At 48.5% G+C, this 27,586-nt stretch overlaps 1 protein-coding gene across 7 annotated transcripts in view; it reads right to left on the bottom strand.

Annotated features, from left to right (window-relative positions):
- Window positions 1-27,586, bottom strand: part of EFCAB6 (EF-hand calcium binding domain 6) — a 245,050-nt gene that overhangs the window by 167,258 nt on the left and 50,206 nt on the right. For 5 of the 7 annotated variants that reach the window (XM_053226905.1, XM_053226903.1, XM_053226901.1 and 2 more), the window contains 3 exons: window positions 27,519-27,585; window positions 9,208-9,344; window positions 5,543-5,655 (listed from right to left, as the gene is read on the bottom strand). In XM_053226905.1, coding sequence (XP_053082880.1) covers window positions 5,543-5,655; window positions 9,208-9,344; window positions 27,519-27,585 — 317 coding nt within the window. The remainder of the gene's footprint in view (window positions 1-5,542; window positions 5,656-9,207; window positions 9,345-27,518; window position 27,586) is intronic. The other 2 variants (XM_053226904.1, XM_053226906.1) reach the window with 1 other exon arrangement.

Below are 27,586 nucleotides of genomic sequence, written 5' to 3' on the forward strand. Positions count from 1 at the left end.
GAAATACATTTACAGTACTATGGTATAAAAGCTCTGTGTACGTATGGAGCCATGCAGTTCAAACCTGCATTGTTTGGGTCCAGTGTGTATCTTTAAGTTAGAACACCCACAAAAAAGAGTTTGTCTTCTAACTGAAGAACTTAAATTTCAATTGTGAAAGTTACAGAGGAAAAAGTGGCATGATTAAGATTTTAAGATGATCTCTACGACTGGGGTATAGAAGACAGATCGGAATAGGCCCATGCTGCAGACGATGGCACCAGTTAAGAGGCAGCAATGAGAACTTGAGCTAACACTACAGGAACAAGAATATACAGAACAGCCAGATATATATCTCATATCAAATCAGATAAAAATTGCCTTTCCTTGTGAGATGCATCATTATTTTACGTACCCCTAACAAACAAAAATGTTGCCAATTATCGGTAACAAAATGTGAAAAAAACTGAGATTCCCATGCTGGAACTGAAATTGTATTATAGAACTCACCTTCTTACAATACCTGGTGAAATAGGCAAAAGAAAAAAATAGTAAAAATTAGAAAAATCAATAAATTACCAGCATAGACTGACACAAGAAGAAACTCTTAACACGGGCAACCAGAAAGTTTTGCTTCCAGTTATGGTAGATTGGCTCACATTGAACCTATCTTCCCAGCAGATAACAAGTATAAACTCTGGCCAAAATATAAACAAAAAACTGTCTGAAGGCACTAGAGAGCAACTGACATAAACTGGAGTTGACACTTGGAAAAAGAGAGTAACTCTGGATGCATTTCTTATTATTTGGCTTTTCCAGCATCCTGCTGGCTTTAGGAATCAGAAGACAGAGTTCAGGACTACACAGTATCTGGAAAGTAGGAAAGTGAGGAAAGACCAAAAAGAAGGGCTTGGGGGGCACCTGGGTGGCTCAGTCGGTTAGGCGGCTGACTTCGGCTCAGGTCATGATCTTGCAGTCTGTGAGTTCTAGCCCCGCGTCGGGCTCTGTGCTGACAGCTCAGAGCCTGGAGCCTGCTTCAGATTCTGTGTCTCCCTCTCTCTGACCCTCCCCTGTTCATGCTCTGTCTCTCCCTGTCTCAAAAATAAATAAACGTTAAAAAAAAAATTAAAAAAAAAAAAAAAAAAAGAAGGCGGCCTTGGAGAAGGATTTCCAAAGTCTGTGCATAACTTCTGCCAAAATCTTTGGCTAATCCCTGAACAAGATATATAGAGCAGACAATAAGATGCCCAGCTAAGGCTAAAATAGCAGAACAAAGATTTCAAGTGTTTAAAGCCCTCAGGGAGGACAAAGACTAGAGTCTGAGTGTAGCTAAATAAACTGGCTGCTAAAACAAATACTTATATTCTTCAGAGGAACATAACAGAATCTAAAGTCTCTACAATGCAAAATTTACTGTATCCAGGCTAAATTCCAAAGTTGCGAGACGTCGCAAAACAAAACAAGACAGAAAACTGTGATCCCTCATATTTAAGAAAAAAAAGTAATCAATAAAGAACCAGACTTGGAGATGACCTAAAAGGCTGGAAATAGCAGATAAAAATTTTAAAGCTTTTGAGAGTTTTAATTTCAACATAAGTGCTTGAGAACAAAAGGGAAACTATACTCTTAATGAGCAAACAGACAGCAAATCTCAGCAGAACAACAGAAGCTATAGCAATGCATTCTGTGTTTCTAGTGTACATAAAAGTACAACAGCACTGTAGCAAGAGACAGGAAAGAAGAATGGGCAAATACTGTTGTAAAGCCCTTATACTTCATGAGAATTAGTATAATATTAGATTGAGGTAGACTCTAATTAGTTAAAGACATATAAGAGAATAAAAAAACATCATCAGTTTACCCCATGTTCTCGAAATTATGAAAACAATACTGGAAAAGTGTGGGAGGCTGGTGTAGGTGGACTGACAAAGAAGGAGAGGAGCATAATGCAAAAAGGCAAAGATCTCATCTTGGAATAAAATATAAAAGGTACAAAATTGCTTCAAAGAACATCCTCAGGGGTGCCTGGGTGGCTCAGTCGGTGAAGTGTCCAACTTCGGCTCGGGCCTGATCTCATGGTTCGTGAGTTCGAGCCCTGCATCAGACTCTGTGCTGACAGCTCGGGGCTTGCAGCCTGCTTCGGATTCTGTGTCTCCCTCTCTCTTTCTGCCCCTCCCCCACTTGAGCGCATGCGCACGTGCTCTGTCTCTCAAAAATAAATAAACATTAATTTAAAAAAGAACATCTTCATAAGAACACAAATTCAGGGGTGCCTGGGTGGCTCAGTCAGTTAAACATCTGACTCTTGATTTTGGCTCAGGTCATGATCTCACGAACTATGAGATCAAGCCCTGTGATGGAGCTGACAGCACACATTCTGCTTGGAATTCTCTCTCTCCTTCTCTCTCTGTCCCTTCCTCACTCACACACACACATGCTCTCTCTCTCTCTCTCAAAATAAACAAGTAAACATGAAAAAAGCACACAAACTCAGTCAAACAAGATGGTAACACAACAAAACGAGAGGGAAAGTAATATCGTAAACCAAAGGCAATGCCATGATAGAAGTAATAAATAAGGTAGAAATCACATGGAACAAAAAAAAAGACCTTGGCAAAAATCAGATCACAAGTGTAGATAAAAGACTGAGATGTCACTGTGACCTCAGAGGAAAAACGCAAAGAAATAGAAAGGCACTTTAAGATAACTTAACAGACACAAAAGACAAAGACAATCCAACATAAGGATAATCTGCAACAGCGAAGTTAAAAATCAGGAAAATGAAACCAAAGATTTATTCGAAGATGTAATATTACTTAAAAAAAATCTTGAAATGAAAAAGTAATTGGACTTGCAGATTAAAAACACACTGTGCAAAAGGCTCAACAGCATGACCTATCCTAGCTACGTTTCTGAAACTCAGGACCAAGTAATTCCTTTGGGAAGCCAGCTAGGAGAAGCACGTCGTGGATAAGGGGGAAACTAGGCAAGCGTCAGACTTCTCCACAGCCCCATCAGTATCAGAGGCAGTGGGTCAAAGTCTCTGACGTTGGGGGGCGGGAACGCGTGACCCGCGGGTATTACCTCCAGCCAAGACATAGTCAGGATTTTCTTTAGTTTCGTTGGAATTCCTGTGCTTCTGATATGCTCAAGTAAAAGTCAAAACTGATACAAAAGGCCATCTCTAGGAACCCATTTCTACAAAGCTATTTCTGACTGTCTGTCTTGCTTCTCCTTTCCACAGATCTGCACGGAAAGATGCCAGGCATCACGCTGACAGTGGTTAATTCTGGGTGGTAGGATTGGCTTGACTGTTTACTTCAATCTTTTTACTTAATCTGCCAAAGTGTCTGCTTCACAGGGCTGCGGAGAATATGAAGAGAGACAGTCCAGGAGTGTGCTTAGCCTCAGGCCTGGCATGGGACGAATGTTCGGTAAGCACGGTGGAATGTTACGGTTCTCAAGTTAGGACTCTAAACTTACTTGTGATGAAAAGTCTCTATGATCAAGGGAGACCACCACCTTATATCTCCCTTGGACAAAGTTCACAGCCCATGCTCCGGCCAAACACGTTCCCCCTTTGGGGGGAGACTCTCATTCCCTCCACACTTGTCATGTGCATCCTGTGAACTCTGGGCCTGCAAAAGTGCCTCCCGGCTCCTCCCTGGACCGCCCTCCTCCTCCTGTGCACACCCCACGACATTCTGTTCTTCCCTCTCAGGCATTTGTACAGTTTGTTTTGGAGCTAAACAGCTCAAATCTCAACTCCACCAAAAACTAGCTCTATGACTTTGGGAGCTTCATCTAGCACCCTTGAGTGTGAGTTTTCTCATCTAAAATATGGGATAATAATACCCATCTCACAAAGGTGTTGAGAGAAATAAAAATTAAAATTAAGGCTCATGAAGTATCTATACAGAGCACAACAAATTAGTGCTTTATATTATTATTTCTTTTTTATGTGACTTATTTTATGCCTTACCTGCCCCATTTAAAACACACACACACACACACACACACACACACACACACACACACACACACTCCTTAAAGACAGAGTATGTACGGAAGCCTGGGTGGCTCAGTCAGTTAAGCGTCCGACTTCAGCTCAGGTCATGATCTCACAGTCCGTGAGTTCGAGCCCTGCGTCGGGCTCTGTGCTGACGGCTCAGAGCCTGGAGCCTGCTTCGGATTCTATGTCTCCCTCTCTCTCTGCCCCTCCCCTGCTCGTGCTCTGTCTCTCTCTGTCTCAAAAATAAATTTAAAAAAAACATTAAAAAAAATTAAAAAAAAAATAAAGACAGAGTATGTTACTTGGCTCCGAAGCCAATGAAGGGCCCAGTGCTGTGCACATGAACTAACAAAACATAAGGGATGAACAGGTTCTTGGAAGAGCATCTGGTCTAGTTATTCGTAAAACTCGAGAGGTGTTAACAAGGAGACCCCCTAAGGAGTCTGCTATCAGTGATCTTAGAGGAACCGAGTTAAAATCTGAGAATTTGTCATTGTTAAGCCTGCCAGTGTGGCAAATCTGAGAATCACAGAAGGTGCTCGATGAGTATTTGTTGTGCTGAATTAAATTGAAACCAGACAGTGACACCACGTCTCGAGGCAAGAAATCACTTGCCTTCAAATGACCAAAGGCTCCCAAGGGAGAATCTCCAGTTGCATTCTTCATAAATTCATCCTCAGGGGACTGGACTCTGCTCTCTCCAGAACTATCCAGCAGGTCAACAGCTCTGGGCACTTTGTTGATGAGGCTGGGATAAACGCCATCGGCGCAAGGAGAAAGTGTTCCGTCTCAAGGCTACATGCCTGTGTGAGCCTGGCTTTATGTGTCTAAGAGAATGCATAAACTACTCAGCTATTTGCCCTTTTATATTAAGATTTTTTTCCCATCACTAAAGGGATAATGTGTTCATTACAAATTTTTGAATATGGGGCGCCTGGGTGGCTCAGTCGGTTGAGCGTCCGACTTCAGCTCAGGTCGTGATCTCACAGTCTGTGAGTTCGAGCCCCACATCGGGCTCTGTGCTGACAGCTCGGAGCCTGGAGCCTGCTTCTGATTCTGTGTCTCCCTCTCTCTCTGCCCCTCCCCTGCTCATGCTCTGTCTCTCGCTGTCTCATAAATAAATAAATAAATAAATAAATAAATAAATAAATAAATAAATAGCAAACAAACAAAAAAAATTTTTTTTTGAATATACAGAAGCAGCAGAAAGAAGAATGAAACAACACCCTGGCACATATCACTTAAAGACGATCTGTGTCTTAGAATTTTCTTTCTAATCATCTACAGATAACACCCCATCCACTTTCCACGTTTACCATTAACTTCATGGAAATCGCTGCTCGTGGCTGTGCATGGATACTCTGTGACTCACTTAACCCTTTTTCTGCTGTTAGACATTTATGTTATTCTTCTAAACAATGAGGCCATGGCTATCTTTGCACCTAATGCATTTTCCATATTTGTAAGTATTCCTTAGAATAGGTCCTAGAAGAGGAATCATTGTGCCAAAGGATATTGAAATCTTTAGCTATGTACTTTCAAAACACTCACCTGGATTTCCCGTTTTATATCTAAGATTCAAGTCATTATTTACACTGAGGTTCTTCAAGAAAACATTATAGTCCACTGTGGTGTCTTTATCAATGTTGTAGTGTTTTGCAAACCTGAAATAGAAATGTTCTTTGGTAATCGGAAATTACAATACAGAGAATCTAAAACGAGGCAAGGTATCCTTCAGCACTGGGGCTGGCATTCATTTTAATGCATTTCTAGCTAGAGCTGGAATTAAAAAGTCAATGCTAAGAATGGTTAGCATAAGACTCAAACACACAGATACTTCGAAGGAGATCATTCTCCTTGGCCTACCGACACGTGCGTGAGGGTTCGAACAGTACAGGTGCATCTCAGGACCCGTCTTCTCCCTTCTCTGGAAGGAGGAGGGAGCAGCCAGGACTCAGGCTGCACTCAGACAGCAAAAGCAGGTCCCACTTTCCTTTAATAAATAGGGGGCAATGGATCTGGGCCATGAGTCAATTAGCAGAAAGCCACTGTCACCAGAGAAATCCAGAGCGGGGTGTAGGGGAGAACCCAGCCCATCCTCTTGACCCAGCACAGCATTTCACAGAGACAAACAGAGGCCCAGTTCACTGGGGTGAGGGGCAAAACCAATGATCTCTCCCTGAAATATACTGAGACACTCTTTCTTTCTAAGTTCAGATAAATAGGATGTTTGAATATTTTTTTCTTTTCAAAATGAATCTTCTATTATTCAAATCTGCCACTTGATAAATGGCTTCCTAGATGATTTCTGCATTATTACATTGAGAAAAAATTGACAGTTTTTAAATGTTTGGTTATATTATCTCCATATGTGTTGGTTTCTATAATTATCTCATTTCATGCTGCTTTCTAAAAATTTAGCAATTATCACTTAAAGTATTTGTTATTTTTCTGTTTTCCAAATTTAACAAAGAGTAACGTCATGTGTTCATTTCAATGCATACCTTTTTCTCACCCACTTTGACGAATCTTGCCCATTGTTCTAATAAGAAAAAATATCTGGAGATAGGATAGCTGCCAGATGTTAACACTGAAACTCCCAGAGTAGCTGCGTCTTACATCCACAGTCTCTGTCTTGTGAAAATACGGCTGTGGGCTCGGGGACCCGGAAGGCTGACCTACTGTGCTCCTATTTGAGTTACCGTCCTAAAGAAAGCGTTGGCTACTCTGATGCTCCAGGAAAATGTCCGGATATTGATAAATATCTCATCACCAACTTCCCTGTTTTCCGTAAAACTCCAGCATTCCTTCAGACTGGTATTTCCTCCTAAGAGAATCCTCACCTTTCCTAATACCCAGCCCATCCGCATTCATAATCCCTGCTGCAGATTCATCGAGGACAGACAGACAGAATCCCATGATAATATTTCCTACAGATAAAAATCTCAAAAACCAAGTCTCAGTAGTGCCCAGGCGAGTGGGTCACACAGGAAGGCCAACTGCAGGGTCAAGGGAACGACACCTTCGACCCATGAACCTCTCCGGCATCACCACCTACAACCAGCCTTGGGCTTCACTCCTCTGCACAGGCAGTGGGCTGACCTCGAGTGAGTTTGTTTGCTTTTTAGGCGGGCCATTCATTGTTTTACTGGGATCCAAATGCTTGGGCCTGTGGGGCTACGGACGGTAGGGTGTGTGAGATGGGAAAGGAAAAGCATAACCCAATGGGTCTCAGGGTGGGCTGATCAAGTGTAAAATTGGCGAGGATATTCTCTCTCGCCTCTTCTGCACACACACTGGACGGTATTTTGCAGCCTAAAGAGACCTGTCGTCTAGGGAACGGAGTGCGTTCCTGGAATCTTTATGACCGTGACAGAGTCGCCGGGAAAGTGGCACCTCCTTTGCGCCAGGAGCATCCCAGACCCGCTTTATACACTATGGAGCATCTTGGCGTCAGTCTGCAAGGGGTTTCTAGCTAGAAACTTCTTTAAGCGGAAGCTGGGTCTCGGAGGGGCCCAGGAGCTTCCCAAAGCCCTAGAACCGGGGAGGGCGCAGCACAGACCTGACCCCAAGCGGAGCCTGACTTCAAAGCCCAGGTTGTTACCGCCTGGTAAACCTAAAATGGCCAAGTTAATACTGAAGCAGCTTCTCAGGGAAAGAGTATATTCTTGAGCTTCTATAAGAAAAGCATTAAAGCCATTGAAGAAATGGTCTGCTTTTGATCCTTTGCGTTTCTGTTCTAAAGAAAAGCAATTCTATTATGTTAAGTTTCCCGAGCCTTATCACGAAAACAGTATTGTTCTCGAGGCTTAGGGAAAAAACTCAAATAAAAATTTGTGGAGTTCTTTATTATTCAATACTTACGAGATGGGGAAACAGGCAGTAACATTTTTTATAGATTTACTAGGTTGGAGACCGCAGTGCCAAACACAAGGTTTATTGTCAAATAAAACACTGTTTTGTTTTTTGATTGCCTGTTTTAGAAGGGTGTTGCTTCTGTTCTATAATTGCGTGCACAAAATTATTTAATTTGTTTTGTTTGGATCTTACTCTGGACACTTTCCCAGTCGGAAAGATGTAAAAATTAAAACATCTATTATGTCCTTTTATATTCTGAGGTGGGTTAGGAAGAGGAAAACAGGAAGAACATATTCAAAAGACCAGGCAATACCCATTTCTATAAAGTCTCCCTGAGTTTCAGACCCCGCAGCGCCCCTGCCACGCTCACAGGCCCCCTACGCTTCCTTGCTACAAGAGCAGGTTCCTCTTCTCCGGACAGAAGCAACATCGTCTTTATGACGCTACGCAAAGCAGGCACAGCCGCCATTGTCAGAGCGATTTATAACTGCAGTGTGATGTGAGGCTCTTCAGCGCGGAGGGAAATAATAAGGCTTGGTACTTCTGTTAACAGCCTGGGGGATGCTGAGTAGAGTGGGTAAAGGCAGGAAGAGGAAGAGAGCTTCCTGGCGGAGTCCCACAGAAATGAAGCTCAACGTGGGCCCCCTTCTAGTGGCTTCCATTCAAAACTCAGGTAGCCACGGAAGCCAAGCGTTTGGCCTCTTCTAAATGATCTGGAGTTTATTGGAGGCTCAAAAAAAAAAAAAAAAAAAAAGATGCCCGCGCAGGCTTCCACACACTGCCCTCGAGTCAGGAGCAGGTGGCGGCGGCTTCGGAGAGCCGTGAGGCGGCTAAACGTTCGGTTATTCGCGGTCCCCCTGCAGCGGTGCCCTCCGCCAACCCCAGCAACAACAGTCCTCAGAGGAAAATTAAGTTTCTGTTATGATATCACGATGGAGAGCCAACAGGGAGCACACCAGCTAATGAATAAATCCTGGAATTGGTTCTTCTCTAACCCCAGGCCTTGAGTAAAAGTCAACTGTGAACGGGAAACGCGGGGGATGGCAGGCGCGGTGCCAACCAGAAAGGCGAGACAACTGGGTGATGGATCGCTTAAATAATCGAGATGTGTTCAGGCCTGCAGGCCAGATGACTGTCACCCTGGGGACTCTCGGAATTAGAACCATTAGCTCTCGAGTATGAGCATTTGCAGGGAGCATCACGGGCCCAGGAGAAACGCCATGAGCGCCTCCTTTAGAAAGCCAAGATGGAGACGGCAGGAGGGGATGATGTCGGACCCCAGGGCACCTGCCAGGTCCCACTTTGAAACTGGGTTAAGTTCTACCGCACAATCTCTCCCCACACCTTCGTTTACTCACTTTTTGTATTCATCGCCTTTCATCTTCAAACAGAAGGTCTCCAGAACTTTCCTCAGCTCGTGGGGCTGGACCAGACCAGTCTTGTTAACATCAATGAGCTTGAAGGCTTTGATAACAGTTTTCATGTTTTTGAAAATCTGTGTAGAGAAAGTGATTTAGGAGAAGTCAAAAGACCCAGTGTTAAAAACCAGAATGGTCATAAAAAATGTGAACGGTTTAAAATACTTCTTGTAAAATACAATGTTTTCAAAGACTCACAGTTGTAGGTATTGCGAAATGACAGGTCTATGGGAAAAAAGAACACTTTGCATTTATTGAATGTTTGCAAAGCAATTTTCTCTGTAAATGGTGTTAGTAAGTTTTTAAAAAGTCTTTCTGATGTAAAGCAGTAAGTCTCATAAACAATTCATTCCCTTTTAGAGCCATACGAAAAATCTTTTTTTTTTTGTTAATTGATACTTACAAACTACAGTTCAGGTAAGGCTGGACTTGTACAATCTTTTTCATAGCCATTTGCAAACTCTCTTTACTAGCAGCTGCAAAGCATAACTGTAGATCTCAACCCCTTTGAATTTTTAAATTTTTTTAATGTTTATTACTTTTGAGAGAGAGAGAGAGAGCACACGAGCAGGGGAGGGGCAGAGAGAGACGGAGACACAGAATCCGAAGCGGGCTCCAGGCTCCGAGCTGTCAGCGCAGAGCCCGACGAGGGGCTCGAACTCACGAACCTCAAGATCATGACCTGAGCCGAAGTCGGACGCTTAACCGACTGAGCCACCTAGGTGCCCCAACCCCTCTGAATTTTTAAAAACTATTCTCGAAAATCTGTATAGAGATCGTTCCCAAATTCAGCAAATGCATATTTATTGGGCACACAGACGTGAAAGGCATTTGGATAAGCCCTACGGAGACGCAGAATACTAAGCTGTGTGCTTATCCCAAGGCTACTTGTACTTAGAGGACAACATCTGCTGGGGCTCACGTGTGGAGCTGTGTGATTGAATCCCCCCCAGCCCACGGGGAGGAAGCACCATTCTCCATTTTGCTGGGATTCTAATGTAAGCCAACCCATTCGCCGCACTACCCAAAGAGAAGACAAGACATAAGATGAGTATCCGCTGACGCTGGGCTGTGGGAACAAGAGCCAGATAATGGAGACAGTGTGGAGCCATAGGCCTTCACAGAGAGTTCCTGAGTCGTCCAGGATGCTTCCTGCAGGAGGAGGCATCTGAGCTGAGGGGTGACAGGGGCAGGGCGGGAAGGCATTCTGCACGGTGGAGCGTGAAGGCTGGAGTTCGGACTGTGGATGAAAAGTGATGAATGTCTGTCTGGTACAGCCTTAGAAGGTCTGATTCTACCGTCCTGCACTAAGTCAAGTCTATGGCCAGCCCAGAGTCAGGTGATCGGTGCCCCTCAAGGACGGGGTTTGGGAAAAACTCTAAAACGAGCAGACCTTTTCTCTCATTAACATCTCCTAGTTCCTCAACACTTCCTCCAATGAGTCCCTTCCAGGGATGGGAATGGGTCCCTTCCTGGTGACCCTCTTCTGCAGTGGCCGCGCTCGTGCTCACACCCGAGGAACCACTGAGCTGAGGAACCCGCTCCCTCTCCTCCCTGGCTGCTTGGACCTACAAATGCCAGGCCCTCCTAGCTGGGCTGTTAGCCCCGGCCAGGCCTGCCCTGCCTCAAGGACCACTCGTGGCTTCCCAAAGACTACCTCTGACCCCAGATCTCTCAGCTCCTGGCCCTCCCCCCGGCCTGAGGTCACCGCTGCCTGCTGAGACTCCAGCCCTGTCATCCCCAGTGACGGCCACTCTCCAGAATCAGGCCCCATGCTCCCGCCACCCCCGCCCTGCTCCAGCTCCCTCCCTCGAGTGCAGGACCCCACAGCCTTCTCCCCACGAGGGCCCCCGTCTGCCACTCCAATTCCTGTGCACAGTCCTCGCTCCCTCCCAGCCAGTCTCTGTAATCACCACTGCATACGTGCTCCCCACTCCCGCCTCAGCCTTCGCAAGCCCCCATCCCTGATTAAATCCAACTCCCCGCCTATTCCAGGCACCTGATGTGGCTGCAGAGGGCGGCCCATCCACCACTCAGCTGGGTCCCCTCACTCGAGGGCGCTGTGGGATCCTGCTCTGCTGCGTTAGTCACTCACCACCCCCACCAGACTCTGTCCACCTTCTCCATCCTCGCACCTCCCTTCCCATCCCTGGCCTTCCTTCCCGCTGAGAGCCTCGCTCCTTATTTATGCAGGAAAACAGAAGTGGCTCTAAGACAACGGCCCCGTGCTCTCCAGCGTCTAAGTCCGTCTGACTCCAAACCCACGTGAGAGGCCTCCCCCACCCCCCGTTCCGCGACGCCACCCACCGGACACTCGTGACCCCGTCCCCCACACCACATCGCCCCGCTCACGTCTCCCCACACACCCTGACCCGCCAGGCCCCACAGACCGGCCCCAGGAGGCTCTGTCACCTCAGCCGCCCCCCTCCCCGTCCCCCGCCACCTGTCCCCTGGCTCGCTGCTTTCCGGCCCCGGACTCTATGCTGCTCCTCCCGAGTTCCAGGCTCCTCCCGCCTCAAGGCGTTTGCATTTGCTGTTCTTTCTGCCTGGAACATTCTTCCCCAGACACCCACTGTCTCACTCCCTCACTCCATCCGGATCTCGGCCCACATGTCGTCTCGTCAGAAAGGCCTTCCTGACCTCGAGCGTGAAGTCAGGTCCCCATCCCCGATACGCAGATTCTCGTCTCCAGAGCACTTCTCACCAGCTGATTTTTTTTTTGAACGTTTTACTTTTGAGAGAGAGACCGTTAGCAGGGGAGGGGCAGAGAGGGGCAGGGGGACAGAGGATCCAAAGCGGGCTCTGCGCTGACAGCAGAGAGCTGGAACTCACGAACCGTGAGATCACGACCCGAGCTGGAGTCGGACGCTTAACCCACTGGGCCAGCCAGGTGCCCCCTCACCAGCTGATTTAATGCTCATCTTTACTGTCTGCTTCTCCTTCTGGAGCATCAGCTCCCCAGACAGGGCTCAGGGCTTCGGCTCTGGGGTCCGGCTCAGTAGGTGTCTGAGCGAATGAATGAAGGAACGACCTGCCTTCTCTTTCTCCTGCTTGGGAAAAAGCCACCCTCTGAGGAAGCTTTGTTAGGCGTCTGCAAATACCTCCGCGGGGCCGATCCTGAATGTCAGAATGATTCCATCTACTGTGTAATAATGGTTACGATCATACGATAACTGACCAAATATTAATTGAATGTCTGTTCTGTGCCAAGCCCCACGCTAAGTTCCATACACATGTCCCACTTCTAACACCGGCTAAGACCATCTTAATATCCCAAACGGGGAATGCCCAGCGAGGAGGAGCGGGAACCGCATCCGGTAAGGTGAGGCCGCGGCTCGCAGGCGTCCGCCCTCAGCCCAACCGCTTTGTCTAAAAGAACGGAGCCCCGGCCACGGGCCGCACTTGCTCTGTGGTCAGACAGAAACCTCGGCACCTTGTCTGCCGCCAAATTTTCGCTTCACCTCTTCGGGTAAAACGGAGGACATGAGGCGATGCGCTTTTTTAAAACCCCGAAGCGGCCCATATGGGTCTCCGGCGTGGAAAGCCAGGAAGCAGCCCGTCTGGCACAGAACTCACACCCACCAGAGGTATGTCTCCAAGTTTCTTATCATTTGTCAGACTGGAGTTTGGCAGGATCTGAACTGAGCTGCAGATGGCGAGGCTTATCAAAGCCGCGGAGTTAGGGCCACGGTGTAGAAGACTCGTCCCATACGCGACACGAAGGAAGAAAAGAGTATCAAGGGACAGAATGGCTGGGGGCACGACGGTGGCCGTGGCCGTGCCCCATCCCGTGTCCCGGCTCCCTTGGAAAGAGAGGGCGGGGGGAGGCAGGGGAGGAGAAGGTGGAGACAGAAAAATAGGATGGCGTGGGCAGCATCGAGCTCCTTTCTAGGCCAGCTAGACGTGGGCCATTTTGGTATAAGTGGGACATGTCTGTATTAAGAGCCACTGTCTCTGGGCCTCCTGCTTACCCCCCACGCCAGCTCCAAATCCCACAATCTCGCCCCCTCCCACAGTCCCTGGGCTCCAGCCACAGCGAACTGCTCAAATTCCCAAGCCCGGCAGGCTCTCTGGCACAGGCTGGAAAGCCCCCGCCAGGCCCGCGAAGCCCTAGTCGTCCGACCCCCACTCCCTCTCCACCCCGCCCCTCCTGCCCTCCCCGGCTCTCTCTGCTCCAGCTGCCCGGTGGCCTTGCTTTCTCCGGCCCGTACCAAGCATGCTCATCCTTCCAGACTTTTGCACGTTCGCTCTCCTCCTCCTGAACCTCCCTCCTGGCCTTCATTCAGGTCTGTCACCCGCCGCCTGCTCCTGGGAAGCCCTCCTCGATGGCCCGCACAGAAGCCTGTGTTCGCATCCTTTTCCGACCTCTCGCTTTCTTTTTCTCTTGGCGTTCATCTACACTCGGGCCCGTTCAATATTTCCTTTCTGTATCTGCTTATCGTTTCCCTTCCTCCACTGAAGCGTAAACTCCGAGGAGAAGGACGTGGTTTTATTTGCCGCTATACCCGCCGGGCTTAGAACGGCACCTGGACAGCGTGGATGTTCATAAATATTTGCAGAGCGAGTTAGCAAGCTGGGTCTGCTGCCCTGAGCCCTTCCCCCGGCCCTGCCACAGTTCCTTGGGGGGGCAGGATCCCGTGCCCTCCCACTGGCTTTCCTAATTACACTTCCACCCGGCCGCTGGCTCCCTAGCTTCGATCTTGTCACCGGGGGATATGACAAGATCAAGCCTGAAACGGGCACCCAGCTCCCTGTCTAGCCTCTGCTCCCCAGGGCTCCGTCCCTCCATTCCCACCGCTCTGAGGGAGGGGTGATCCAGAGGGCCAAACCCACGGACAGAGGCAAACACTGGTCCACTGTCAGCAAAAGAAGAGCCCCCTACTTCCTCCCTCCACACCGGCAAGTTTCCCAGAAAAGAACCCGTGGCCTTGCCCTCCTTACTGCCCAGAGATGGGCCTGGAAAGGGGTGCTCTCCTAGCCTGGCGTCCCCGACTACAGAGGCCCGACTCCCTCTCCTGTATTCCGGGCGCGGCAAAGTCTTGCCTACCGCCTATTTTTGTCGCTTACAAGCTAGGAATGATTTTTACATTTGTTAATGGTCGACTTAAAACAAATTCAAAAGAAGGCTATTTGGTGACATGTGACAGATGAATGTCACATTTCAGAGTCCACAGGCACATTTTACGCTGCCCGGCCATGCCCGCTCATTTGCACGTTGCCCCTTGGCTGCCTCCCCCTACAAACAGGGGCAGAGATGAGTACTTGGGCAGAACACCTGGCCCACAAAGACAGCATTACTTACTGTCTTTACAGAACAAGTTCACGACCCCTGTCCCACTCCCACCTACCTCTATCCGAAGTCGAGGAGCTTTATGTGCACAAACACAGAAGAAGCCCTGAGGATTTAAAAGGAAACCAGAACAGTAGCTACTTACGGCTTTAAAGACTTGGAGCCATGGGGCGCCTGGGTGGCTCAGTCAATTAAGTGTCCGACCCTTGATTTCAGCTCAGGTCATGATCTCACGGTCGTGAGATCGAGCCTCGCGTCAGGCTTTATGCTGAGCATGGACCCTACTTGGGATTCTCTCTCTCCCTCTCTCTCTCTCTCTGCACCTTCTCTGCTTGCTCTCTCTCTCTCTCTCTCTCAAAAACCTTTAAAATAATAATAATAATAATAAAGACTTGGAGCCAGGAAATGGGTCTGAGGCTACAGGGACGGTGTTTCAAGTCTTCTCTTCCCAACCATCTTCCCCATCCCCTGCACCAGACTAGTCCCGGCCCACCCTGGGCAGCCTGGGCCCAGACAGGAGCTGCTTCCCATGGCTCTCTGAGCGAGCCCCGCACCAGGCTGTGTGCTGGCCACCACAGACACAGACCTCTACCCTCCCCCGCTAATGCTAGCTGGCATTAGCTCCCCCTGTACCCTGGACGCCGCCTCTGCCTTCCCCCTTGCTGGTCCCCAGTGCACCCAGCACCCCGGGCAGTACCATATGCCTCCAGAGCAGGGCAGTATGTGGCCCTCTCCACGTCCTTGGAGCCCCAGGCTGGGGAGACAGCCAAGAACAAGGGGGATGATGGGTGGTGAACCACAACGAGGACAGACTAAAAAGCCCAGATTCTTCCGCCTGGACGGCAGGACTGGAGAAAAGCAGATAGAAAGCTTTAAGTTCTGCCGTGTGGCCACACAAACCGGGACTCGTTCACCTAACATTTCCAGGAAAGAAACGAAGCCCTATTTCACATAGGAGTGAAGTGAAAAGAGAAAGTGATTACTGAAGGGGGAGACGGGTGGGTATGGGGGCAACAACAGGAGCAAAATTAAAATATTCAAAATAAGATTTAGATGAATTTACGGAGGGAAGACTCATAAGTGTTATTACAAGAAGCAGAGAACATCTGACCTTTAAGAGAAAAGCAGGGAGGGGCGCCCGGGTGGCTCAGTCGATTGAGCGTCCGACTTCGGCTCAGGTCACGATCTCGCGGTCCGTGAGTTGGGGCCCCACGTCGGGCTCTGTGCTGATGGCTCGGAGCCCGGAGCCTCCTTCAGATTCTGTGTCTCCCTCTCTCTCTGCCCCTCCCCCGTTTGCACCCTGTCTCTCTCTGCCTTTCAAAAATGAATAAATGTTAAAAAAAAAAAAAAAAAAAGAGCAAAGCAGGGAGATGGGAGGAGAGAAAACTCCCCCAGGCATGGTGGTGAACCGCACTGAACACCGCATCAACTGCTCTGGGCTGCAGCAGTGGGGGCCCCACCCCGACCACAAAGCCAGTGCTCCAACGCTTCCTTCCCTCCCTCTCCACAAGGGACCTCCAGGCAACGTAGGGCACCAGAGGCAGGCTCTGAAGCAAGACTCTGAATCCCAGCTCTGCACTAGTTTTCAAGTAACCTTGAAACAGTAACCTGACCACTGAACTTCAGTTTCCTCATCTGTGAAATGGGAATGAATAAAGACATTCCATCAGTATGTGGTTGAGATGAAATGAGCTCATGTGTGCAGGTACCTCATGTGGAACATATTCAGTAAATGGTGGTGGGATGGGAATTATGGATTGGGACCAAAGGCTGAGGACAGAGTTCCAAACAACCAAATAACCACATACCCACGTTGAAGAATACTGAGCAGCTGCAGTATTACTACTCCCTCACACCCCAGCCAACTCCTCTCACCCTTTCACTGCCCCCACTTCCCAGGCCAAGTTAACAGCAGCTTGAGAAAGTGTAAGGTCTTCTTCAGTAGGCAAGGGTCCAGGACCAAGAAGAGGGCCTGGATCAATGAATATTTGTTGAATGGGTGAATGTATATACATATAATGGATGGATAGATGGATAAATGAATGGGTGATGGATGGAAGGATGGATGGATGATGGATGAATGGATGAATGGATTATAGATGGATGATGGATGGATGGATGGATGGATGGATAAAAGGATGATGGATAGATTATGGATGGACAGATAGATGGATGGATGGGGTGACTACAGCATTTATGGGGGGAAAGAGACATTAGTAGGCCAAGTAAATCCTTGTACAGATAGGACAGGTAACCACAAGAAGGATGTGTAGGGATCTCATTTCCCAGCGGACTCAGTGATCTGCTGTATATCATCCTGGGGTAAGTTGAACGGGACAGAGACAGCAGAGCGGGAGGGGCAGGTCAGAGCAGCCTGCAAGCCTACTCTTGGTATGGATGGAATGTGTAATTCTTCCCCGGGTTAAGTGGAGACCAAGAAAGGCAGGGCTTGAGTTGTCCCGCTCCCAGGGGCTGCTCCTCAGGTAAGGGACCCATGCACCTGAGGATGTGCACTGGACCACCAGGAGTAGAGCTGAGGAGGTCCAGAGGGCGTTAAGCCAGGACTGAACCTCTGCATCAGGGAACCACAGAGTTTGAAGGCCCACACAGCACAGTCCTCACAACTGCCCCTGTGCCCCATAAGGGAGGAGCCTTTATATGCTGCCCACAGAGGACACCAGGACACCAGTGCAGAGAGAGAAAGACACGTTCCCTTTCCTCGGCCCTCATCACAGACCCCAACGGTCACGGGGGGAGAGGGAGAGAAGGACCAGAGAGCAAGCAGGTCGTGCGCCGCTCGCGCAGCGGGAAGGGGAGGAGGTGGCCAGCTGAGCTGGGCCTGAGCTCAAGGTTGAAACCGGACTAGGCCGTGCGAGACGTGTGCGTAAGTAAATGTGGCCAGAGAGCCAGGAGACCTGCCTGAGATACGCCTAAGGGACGAAAAGGCAAATTTGCTAGCGGCTGCTTAAGAACAGTGAGAAGAAGCAATCAAGCTGCTTCATATTTGTACCCCACCGAGTTCAGATGGTTCAATAAACTGCTAACAGTGGCTGTTATTTGTACTCTACGGTTCTTTGTTGAAAATTCTTTTTATGGCACTTCGGGCTCCAGGAAGGAAAGCTGTGAACCCAAATAAATATGACCACCCAGACGTTAAAGGAGGTGAGAAAAGGCCTAATGTTCCCTCCCAGAAGCCCAGAAGCCCCAGCTAGGCTGCAAAATAATCCTTCTCTAGACCCGGCTCCGATGTGGCCCTTCCCGGAGGAAGGCCAAGCTTCTTCACGCCGGAGCACAACCCGAACGGTAAATTGACTTCAAGTGTCCACACTGGTATCTTACTGGCTCCCGTTTAACTATTTTCTGTGCGGTTCCTCCCCCGGAATCACCCTTCCTTGCCCGGTTTCTAGCGCAAGGGGGTCAGCGCGGCATTCTCCCCGCCTGCCTGGGGACAGAGCCCCAAGGGGAGGGGGCTTCTAGCAGCTTCTAAGTCTTGGCTCTGCAGCCCAAATGGAAGGGTTCAGCATCCACGGCTGTCAGTCTGGCACCTTTCTGTCACCACGACTACATTCATTTTAAATTTAAGGAGTAAATTTTTTAAATGAAACCGTGCAAGAGGATTTTTTCTTACAATAAACACATCAGTGCTCATTTTCCTTATTATTCTACTTTTGGCTATTTCGTATAAAATCTTTAATTAAAGTTTTTCTTTGAAATTGTCATTATCAACCCAGAAGAAAGAAAGAGGGGGAAAAAAAGAACAACACAGCTGTGCAGATATGAGGCGCTATTCAGGACTAAATGAACTGGAACGGAATAAGTAGCTTGACTGTTATGTTCTTACTTTTGGCTCTGTATTCTCAATAGCACAGTCTAGCTTGTCACTTTATATCGATTCCATCTGTTTACACTCTGCAGAGTATTGGCTTCCTACCGTGAACATTTCCTATTTACCAGCTGGTAGAGATGAGCCAAACCAGATAGGAAAAAATTAGACTACATTCAGAACCCCATAAACGCAAACTTTCAATTTGGGGACATGTGGGAGGGGCAGTGGCCGGGCGTTGTTCACCTTTAACAAAGGCTTCGCCTCGGTGCCCAGGGCTGACGCTTCCTCTCACCGCTCTGACGCTCGCCCCCACGGGCCCAGAACGGTGCATTTACTTACTGAACGCAGACAAATCTTGCCTTTACTGAAAACTGAACAAGCTTCCACAAAAAGACGGTTAAATGAGATCCACGGGAACAGAGAAGAGGGTGCTGAAAAAAGAGCTAAAGCAACCAAAGAGTCAGAGTTGCTACAATGGAGCAAAACTCCAAAAACCTGGCTTTGGGTTTCCTTGCGGCCAGAATGAAGAGGGAAACTCGTCGCTACATACACCACAGGCCAGGTAAACCTTCTCCCACCTTTGATTTTTATTTGCAGAAGGTTTACCTGCAACACATAAAGACTTCCAATAAGAGGTTTTAGCTACCACGGAACTTCTGACACAGCCATGAAAATAAGCCCTACGTCTAAAGAACAAGAGGTTTTAAAAGTCCCAAATCTAGGGGTTCCCCAGGTGGGGCAGTCAGTTAAGCGACTGACTCTTGATCTCGACTCAGGTTGTTATCTCGAAGTTTGTGAGTTCAAGCTCCTCATCGGGCTCTGTGCTGATAGTGTGGAGCCTGCTTGGGATTCTCTCTCTCTCTCTCTCTCTCTCTCTCTCTCTCTCTCTCTCTCCTTCTCTCTGCCCCTCCCCCGCCTGAACACACCCTCTTCCCCCCCCACCAAAATAAATAAACTTAAAAAACTTTCTTTTAATCTGTATATATTTTTTAAAAGGTGCCAAATCTATAAAGCTACCCCACATCCCATTTCTTGCTCTGTCCTCAGCACATTGAAACCCCATCAAAGGCCCACCTTGACCACCAGTCTCACCTGTCCCATGCAGTGTTTCCCGGCTACTCTAATTACTGGGAACCTTTCCTACAGAACTATTTATCCATTTAGTAAATGTTTCCTGAGGTCACCCTAAGTGCCAGGATCAGCTCAAGGCACTAAAGTCACAACAGTGAGCAAGACAGAGAAGGCACCCGCTCCCCGGGGAACATCTATCTTAGTGACAAACACGTAAACACACCAAAACCTCAGAATGTTCTAAGTGTTGGGGGAAATATGAAATTTTAGATAGGCTGGTCAAAAAAAATCTCCCTGGGGGCACCTGGGTGGCTCAATCAGTTAAGCGTCTGACTTCGGCTCAGGTCATGATCTCACGGTCTGTGAGTTCGAGCCCCGTGTCGGGCTCTGTACTGACAGCTCAGGGCCTGGAGCCTGCTTTGGAGTCTGTGTCTCCCTCTCTGTCTCTGTCTCTGCCCTGCTCACGCTTTGTCTCTCTGTCTCTCTCAAAAATGAACATTAAAAAAAAAAAAATCTCCCTGGAGAGAGCTCCCATGCTGAGCACTATAAGCCGGGATGCTTGGGGGATGTTTCCTCGATGGGCAACCAAAAGCCACAGGACATCTTAACCAGAGGGGTCTGGTGAGATCTGACATCTGTCTTCAACAGATAACTCTGGGTGTCCTGCGGAATAGTGTAAGGGGCCCGGGCAGGAACAGGAAAAGCAGTCCGGGGGTTCCTGACAAAGCACAGGGTGGGGACACTGGTGGCTGCGGGGATGGAAGAGGTGGACGGGTTCCAGATTCGACACAAGGACACAGCAGACAGACTTGCTGACGGACTGGACGTGGACGAAGGGCCAGTAAAGAAAAACCGCAAATAAGATACAAGGAAAAGTTGCCATTTGCTCTGCAGACAGTGGTGAGTCCGGAGCCCAGACGTGCCTGGGGCACAGAGCTCTCTTTGTGGCCTAAAACCACAAGTGACCACATGCCATCATTTCACTTTCCTTGTGACAACTCATGTCTTCTCTCCTCCAAATGCAGACTCCCGGTTTTTTGAGTAACTTCTACGGCCCCAGAACTAGAACAAGTTCATTTTATGTTTATTGCCACCAAGAATCTAGACAATGTTGGAAAAACTTCACAATATTTTCTCCATTTCACAGCCGAGGAAACAGCCTCCAGAGACACTGGCTTGCACAGGGGCATTCGGACAGTGAGTGGCGGCCCGAGTGCCCCAGCCCATCTCCCCTACGATCTTGACTGAACTACTGATTTTGCCACATGCAAGAAGATTAAAAAAACAAAAACAAAAACAAAAACAAAAACGGGGCGCCTGGGTGGCTCAGTCGGTTGAGCTTCCGAAATCAGCTCAGGTCACGATCTGGCGGTCCGTGGGTTCGAGCCCCGCGTCGGGGTCTCTGCTGACAGCTCAGAGTCTGGAACTTGCTTCGGATCCTGTGTCTCCCTCTCTCTCTCTGCCCCTCCCCTGCTCACATTCTGTCTCTCTCTCTCTCAAAAATAAATAAACATTCAGATCGCCTGAGTGGCTCAGTCAGTTGAGTGTCTGACTTTGGCTCAGGTCACGATCTCGCGGTCCGTGGGTTCGAGCCCCGCGTCGGGCTCTGCGCTGACAGCTCGGAGCCTGGAGCCCGCCTCGGATTCTGTGTCTCCCTCCCTCTCTGCCCCTCCCCCTGCTCACCCTCTGCCTCTCTCTCTCTCAAAAATAAATAACCTCATGAGAAAAAACAAAAAACCATAAACTTAGTCTGAAATGATACAAATTCTGATGTCACAGAATCTTTGTGTTAGCTTCCTGGCAGAGCCTTTAGTAAATTAATAATAGAGCAACCAAAAATAGGTCCTGGGAGAGAAGCATCTTCAATCCAATTTTTTTTGAAAATGGTAACTGATGATTTTGTTATGTGAGATTCTCCAGATCAGAACGTAAGCATTCTACTTCATTTAGTTGTGCACAGACACACGAATAAGAGATGTGACATTATTAATCACTATACTCAGTTATGATTGATAGGCTTTTCTGCGGGGAGGAAAAAGTGGCTCAGATACAATCTGTCCCAACAGCTCTACGATATGCTAATATTTTCTTCAGACGAAAGAGGAGATGTGTTCAAATACCTGCTATAATAGGCAATTAATACCAAGTGCACCAAAGGAGAGGTGATAAAAGTGGGATTAGGAGAATATTATAAATTAACCAAGAGCTTGTATGTTTTAGTAAATGGCCTCATTTTGAGTTTGACACAGTCTTTTTATTAGGCAAACAGACTGCATTCTGGTACATTCGTTCATGCTAATGTGGTGTTGTAATGTGAAGGTACGTTTATGAAATGGTTGTGATTCTAATGACTGCTGCTTTATTTCTCAAGCAATAATTTTTTTAATTTCTTTTCTTTCCTTTTTTTTTTAGGAAAACTCACCTATTTAAGAAAATGAATCGACCCATTACTTTTGTCTCTTCCACACGAGGATATAACAAACCAAGCAGGCAGCTCAGGACCCCTCATTATTTACTAATTGCTTCGGAAATGACTCAGGCTGCATCCATCCAAGTCCAAGGCACCAGGGTAATCCCATAAAAACTTGTGTCAGATCACTTGGTGTCCAACAGACACACTAGTCACGGCTGACTGGGTGGACCAGATGTTCTGACATCATGGCGCCCAGGCTTAAAAAAAGCGTCCCTGATTTGGGTGGTGACGTGGTAGAGAGCAAACAGCCTGGGGCGCTGGATGTGTCTGGGTTTTGTTTTGTTGTTTTCTTTTTTTGTGTCTTTAACTGAATTATACAGGTTAGTTTTGTTTTGTTTTGTTTTGTTTTGCTTTTGTAGATGGGGCCACGGGGAAGGGTCATGACCTCTCCAAACATACCCTGTGTTCTTATATGGCTCAGAACAGCTTCCTGTCTCTCAGGAACTCCCTGGTCCCAGCCCATAATGCGCATCCGCCCCACCTCAAGTAGCAGGATGAGATTTTCTGGCATTTCTACCTCACCCTTGGTGGGGGGAGTTGGTAAGAGATAAGACAGAGCACAAAGACCCGGCTGCTTGGCCCGGCTGAAGCGCTGAAGCTTTGCCTTGGTCCTTTCCTTCCTGGGAGATCCTTCCCCTGAAGAATGTCCTAGGCCTTGACCCCTGCCACTGGCGCAGGATGAAGCTGGAGACGTGCAGGACAGGCGTGGAGCATAAAAGCCTGAGGATGTGGGAAGAACGGCGACGAAGGCAGGACGTCAGAGTGAGGAAAGGAAGAAAACTCCCACATGCCCCCTTGAAGCAGACGTCACTTGTACAAAAAGATGGCTCACGGCGAAGGTGAGCGAGAGACTTCTCTGTGCTGGCCTGGTCTACCCGCGGGCATAACAAAGGGTCACGTCTGCCAAATGCAAAGGAAGCATCGATACCTTTTCTAACCGGGCCTCCAAGAGGCCGGGGGGGGGGGGGGGGGGGGGGGGGGGGCGGCCTACTGGTTAAGGGCAAGGACTCTGCAGCCAAGTGGCCACGGAGGGAACTGCAGCTTCTCCGCCCACCAGCTCCGCAGCCTTGGTCACAATGCTCACCCTCTGTCGTTTCCCTCCATATCAGTGTGGGGTAAGGATGGCACCTGCCTCGTGGGGCTCCCCTCGAATGAAATAATTTTAAAAATATTTTTCATGTTTATTTATTTTTGAGAGACCCACAGAGAGAGAGAGAGAGAGAGAGAGAGAGAGAGAGAGAGAGCATGCGCACAAGCAGGGGAGGGGCAGAGAGCCAAGGAGACACAGAATCCCAAGCGGGCCCCAAGCTCTGAGCTGTCAGCACACAGCCCGACGCGGGGCTGGAACTCACGAACCGCGAGATCACGACCTGAGCTGAAGTCAGACACTTCACTGACTGAGCCACCCAGGCGCCCCTTGAACGAAATAATTTAACACCATATGATATTTAGAGCAGCTCCTAGTAAGTGCTCAATCAGTGCTGTTATTCATAGAGCTGGTAAAATTCAAAAAATTACATAGTGTCCAAAGGATTAAGGCCCGGGGGCGGCGGGATCCTTTCGGCAGGAGGCTGAAGCGGGTGCTGTTGGTCCCCTTCTGCAAATCCCCTTGCCCCTATTCCCTTCTCCTTCTAACAAAACCCTCCATTTCCCATTTTTGTTCCGAGAGCTACCCTCTGGTGGCCCCGTGCTTCAGGGGAGGGAGTCAGGCCACACCCCCAGAAAGTAATCAGGGTTGGTTCGGGCCAGGTGTGCCTGATTCCCGCTAAATGCCTCTGCTTCCCTAGGAGACTATGAGAGCAGGGAATTGAATAGACCAGAGACCTCAAGGACCCGTCAAGCAGATGCCAAGTCACGGCACAGAAGAGGTGCAAAGGAAAGAACGTACCTGTGACCAAATGAAAAGCAAGGATCGAGGGAGTGAGAGCAAGGAAGGAAAGCACAGGACTCAGAGCCCCTACCGAGTAGGACGCAGTGCAGCGCCATCAGGGGACCAGGACCAGCCGGAGCCAGAATGTGACGCCCTGAGGACTACCTGGGCTAACACAGCTTCTCTTCTCCCACACACAGGGCCCGCTGGGGTCAGACGGCAACCTCTTCCTGTGAAGCCACGGATCACACTCACCAGAAGACGGAGACACGGGACCTGGGGATCATCCAGTCTGGCCCGCCCTATCCCACCCCGTGACTGATGGAGAAAACAGGGCTCAGAGAGCCCAAGGGTTCAACTCGACAACGAGCGGGAATGTAAACACCTGTTGGAGGGTCAAAGTGCCCATGAAAAGGGAAAGGCCGAGGAACCAGCCATCAGACCAAGCTCACTGCAGGGGAAACGATGAGGAAACACAAGCACTGGGGTTCAGTCAGTTTGGGGCCCTGACTGCTAACTATCTGTCGGCTTAGGAAGGCTAGACCACACACACAGTTAGCAAAACTCTGGCTCCCAAAATTCAGAGACACTTACTTGCACACATTCTCGGCTCTGGCAAGCCACGTGGACTTATATTTAAAACAAAATAATGAGCTCTCCCAAACCATGTAGATCACCCGGCAGGGACAACACATGTCTAAAGAGACCCTGTTTTTCATAACTCCCAGGTAGTTGGGATGAGCACTGGGTGTTGCATGGAAACCAATTTGACAATAAATTACATACAAAAATAAAAATAAAAAACCTCCCAGGCATTCATCGCAGCCACCAGCGCTCCTGTGGGGGCCATTCGCAGGACAATAGTCTTAACTGGAAATACGCTACTGCACATGGCTAACAGGTGAGGATATTTGGTTCTGTTTATTTGGGGAGTGGGTGGGAAGGGATGAGGTCCATTGGTGTTCCTGTCTATCCTTCAAAGGCACCTGCCGTAATAATGAGACAGTGATAGCTGGCCTTGTCCAACTGTTCCAGGTGCTTTACACACCGGGTATTTGTAAGGCACACAACAGCACTTCTGGGAAGCAGGATGCCACGGGAAGTTACTCAAATAGGAGGGAGAAAAGCTACCAGCAGAAGGGAAGAAGGGAAGGATGTGTTTTGTTCTGTGGAGCCAACAGGTCCGGCCAAGAAGACATCCAGCTAGACGCTTCACCAGAGAGCCCCCTGCTAGAGCCAGTATGAGCCGGACTGGAGCTGAGGACCCGTGCAGAAGCCCCCCCCCGAGTTGCCCTGAAGTTACCTTCCGCTCCTTAGAATACTAAGATCCCCTCCCACAGGCAGAGCTTTCCGCCATTTTTTTAAACATACGATGTATGCACCCTAGCATGCTGACACGCTGGCGTGTCCCACTGAACCAAAAGTGCCTCCGTCAGCTCCTGCCCCTGTCCTTGACACACGGAATGAAAGCTTCCTGTACTAACCCCACAGGGAGATGGCGCTTTGAGAACTATCTCCCTGTCTCCTTACTTGTAACAGGTAACGCAAAGCTCTTTGCTTTCAACATTTCCTTGGGCTGTGTTCAGTTTGACACACCCTAAGCGGCGAACCCCTTGAGCTCAGTTATACTTCAAGGTGGTGCTATTATCCCCGCTAAGGGAAAGCCAGTGATAAAGACTTGTCAAGGCCGCTGGTGAGTGGCAAAGCTCCAAGATGGAAACCCAGAGCCGACCGGTCCTGTTAAAAAGAAAGCCACGGGCACTCGATGGAGCCCCTTGTCCTCCGCAGAGCAAACCAAGACTTATTTGAAGTTTCAGCTTCTCCAGGACTGGCATTTGAAGCCAATCAATCTGGAATTTACCGGCCAGCACGGTTGAGGTCATCTGTCTCGTGGGCCCTCCCTATTCCTCCCTCTCCCAAAGACAGGTGAGGTGATCCACCTAATAAGACCCTTGTCCTTCGCCCCAGGGAAGGTGACCTGGCCTGAAACAATCCTCTCTTTCCCTTCGCTAACAGCTTCTTGCCCCCCCCCCCCCCCCCCCCCAATAAAATCCACCTCCTTGCAGCTCCCCTCTCCTTCGCTTCCTGGGGATGCTGTTCAATTCACGAAGGGCTTAATGAAGCCAATTAGATCTTCACATTTACTCGGTTGAGTTTTGTTTTTTGTTTTTTGTTTTTTAACAGTCCCCAGATCAGTCTTGTCCTACTCCACCTGCCTGCCCAGAGTCGGGGCCCCAGGTAGAACTGGGGTGCGGTGGACGCTGGCCAGCATGCACGGCAGAGAACTCCCCGAGCCACCCAGGGATTTAGTGCTTCTGCAATCACCCCTCCTCGGCCTTTTCCCCAGAAGTTGCTTGAAAGCTGCACTGTGCAAGCCCACTGATTAACTCGCTCCTAACCAGTGGGAGGGCTCCCCCCACTGTTAGGATAAGAGGGAGGGGGCTGAGATAACAGAGGAATTAGATCAAGGGTCCCTTGTGGCTTTCCTCGGCGAGGCCTTATTGTTGGTAATTTCCAATCCCGGCCTAGGTCCCTACGCACTGCGCTCGCTGAAATGCTGTATTTTTTTTTTTTTAATGTTTGTTTATTTATTTTCTCACCAACAGTGAGATCATGACCTGAGCTGAAATCAAGAGTCGGATGCTCAACCAACTGAGCCACCCAGGCGCCCCTGAAATGCTGTATTTTTGATCCACGATGGTGTTTATGTTGATATGATGATTCTGACAAACGGTTGACTTTCCCAGGAGTGTTTCATGATTAACACAGCTTATGAAGAGACAAATTAAAGGCGTGCCATAAATGATACCAATCATATTATGTATCTCTTACAGAATAACAAATGAACCACAATAGCAGAGGCAGATAATTACGCCAGGGTTCTGACCAATATAGACCATAGTGAAACCAGATTTTTAGGAGTATGTAATGCTAAAAAATGTCACATTAAGATGAATTTTCTGATGTCGGTGGCTTCAGCCAGGGAAATTCAGGCAAACATTTTGTGGATTTCTGGCGATTTTTTAATTTTGAAATGTATGAAAATCCCAGAAGGTTCAAAAAGGAAAGAAGATTTGTCACATTTCAAACCAACATATTGAACCGGGCGAATTAAATCATGATTCTCAAACTGCTTGTGTAACTGACAGGCTCAAATGCATTTTAAAAGGGGTCCGATTCCAACCCCGGGAAGCCACGCACATCTCCTCCCTCCCTAGCCGTACGCGACGATGTCCAGCCATAATCAGCAAACAGGAAGGAGCAAAGCTATATGCTCCTCTCCTAAACACATGTAGTAGCTTCTGTGGCAAAGTTACTCAATACTTAAATATATGCCACTTTGAGTGTCACCAGTCATTTTTGCCATGCTGCTCTTAATTGGCATTTGCTGCTGAAAAGCAGTAGTTTTCTCTTTCCAAAGAGATCCTTGCTTCAGTCTTCGACAAATCCAGAAAGGGCAGCCCTAATACTGAGGATCTAAAGTTACTACAAAAGTGACTCATATTCCAGGACTCCCTGTTGGTGTCACTCATCCGAAGAGACGCCATCCGAGACCGTCTGAATGCAAGCTCTCACACGGGCTTGTTATCGGATCTATTTGTCAGACGGCTCTGACGGGAGAGTGCAGACAGCAAGATGTGGCCCATTCTGCTTCATCTACCTCTGCTGACAATACTTTTGACAAAGGGTCGGGGGAAGAATTTTAAAAGATCTCTATTACCTTCTCTCCTACTTGGATTTCAAGTTCTTTTACTGTCCGACTGCAATGCATTTCGTTCCCACCTCCCC

Source organism: Acinonyx jubatus, chromosome B4 (genome assembly GCF_027475565.1).
Source record: "Acinonyx jubatus isolate Ajub_Pintada_27869175 chromosome B4, VMU_Ajub_asm_v1.0, whole genome shotgun sequence".
In the NCBI taxonomy this organism is placed as follows: domain Eukaryota; kingdom Metazoa; phylum Chordata; class Mammalia; order Carnivora; family Felidae; genus Acinonyx; species Acinonyx jubatus.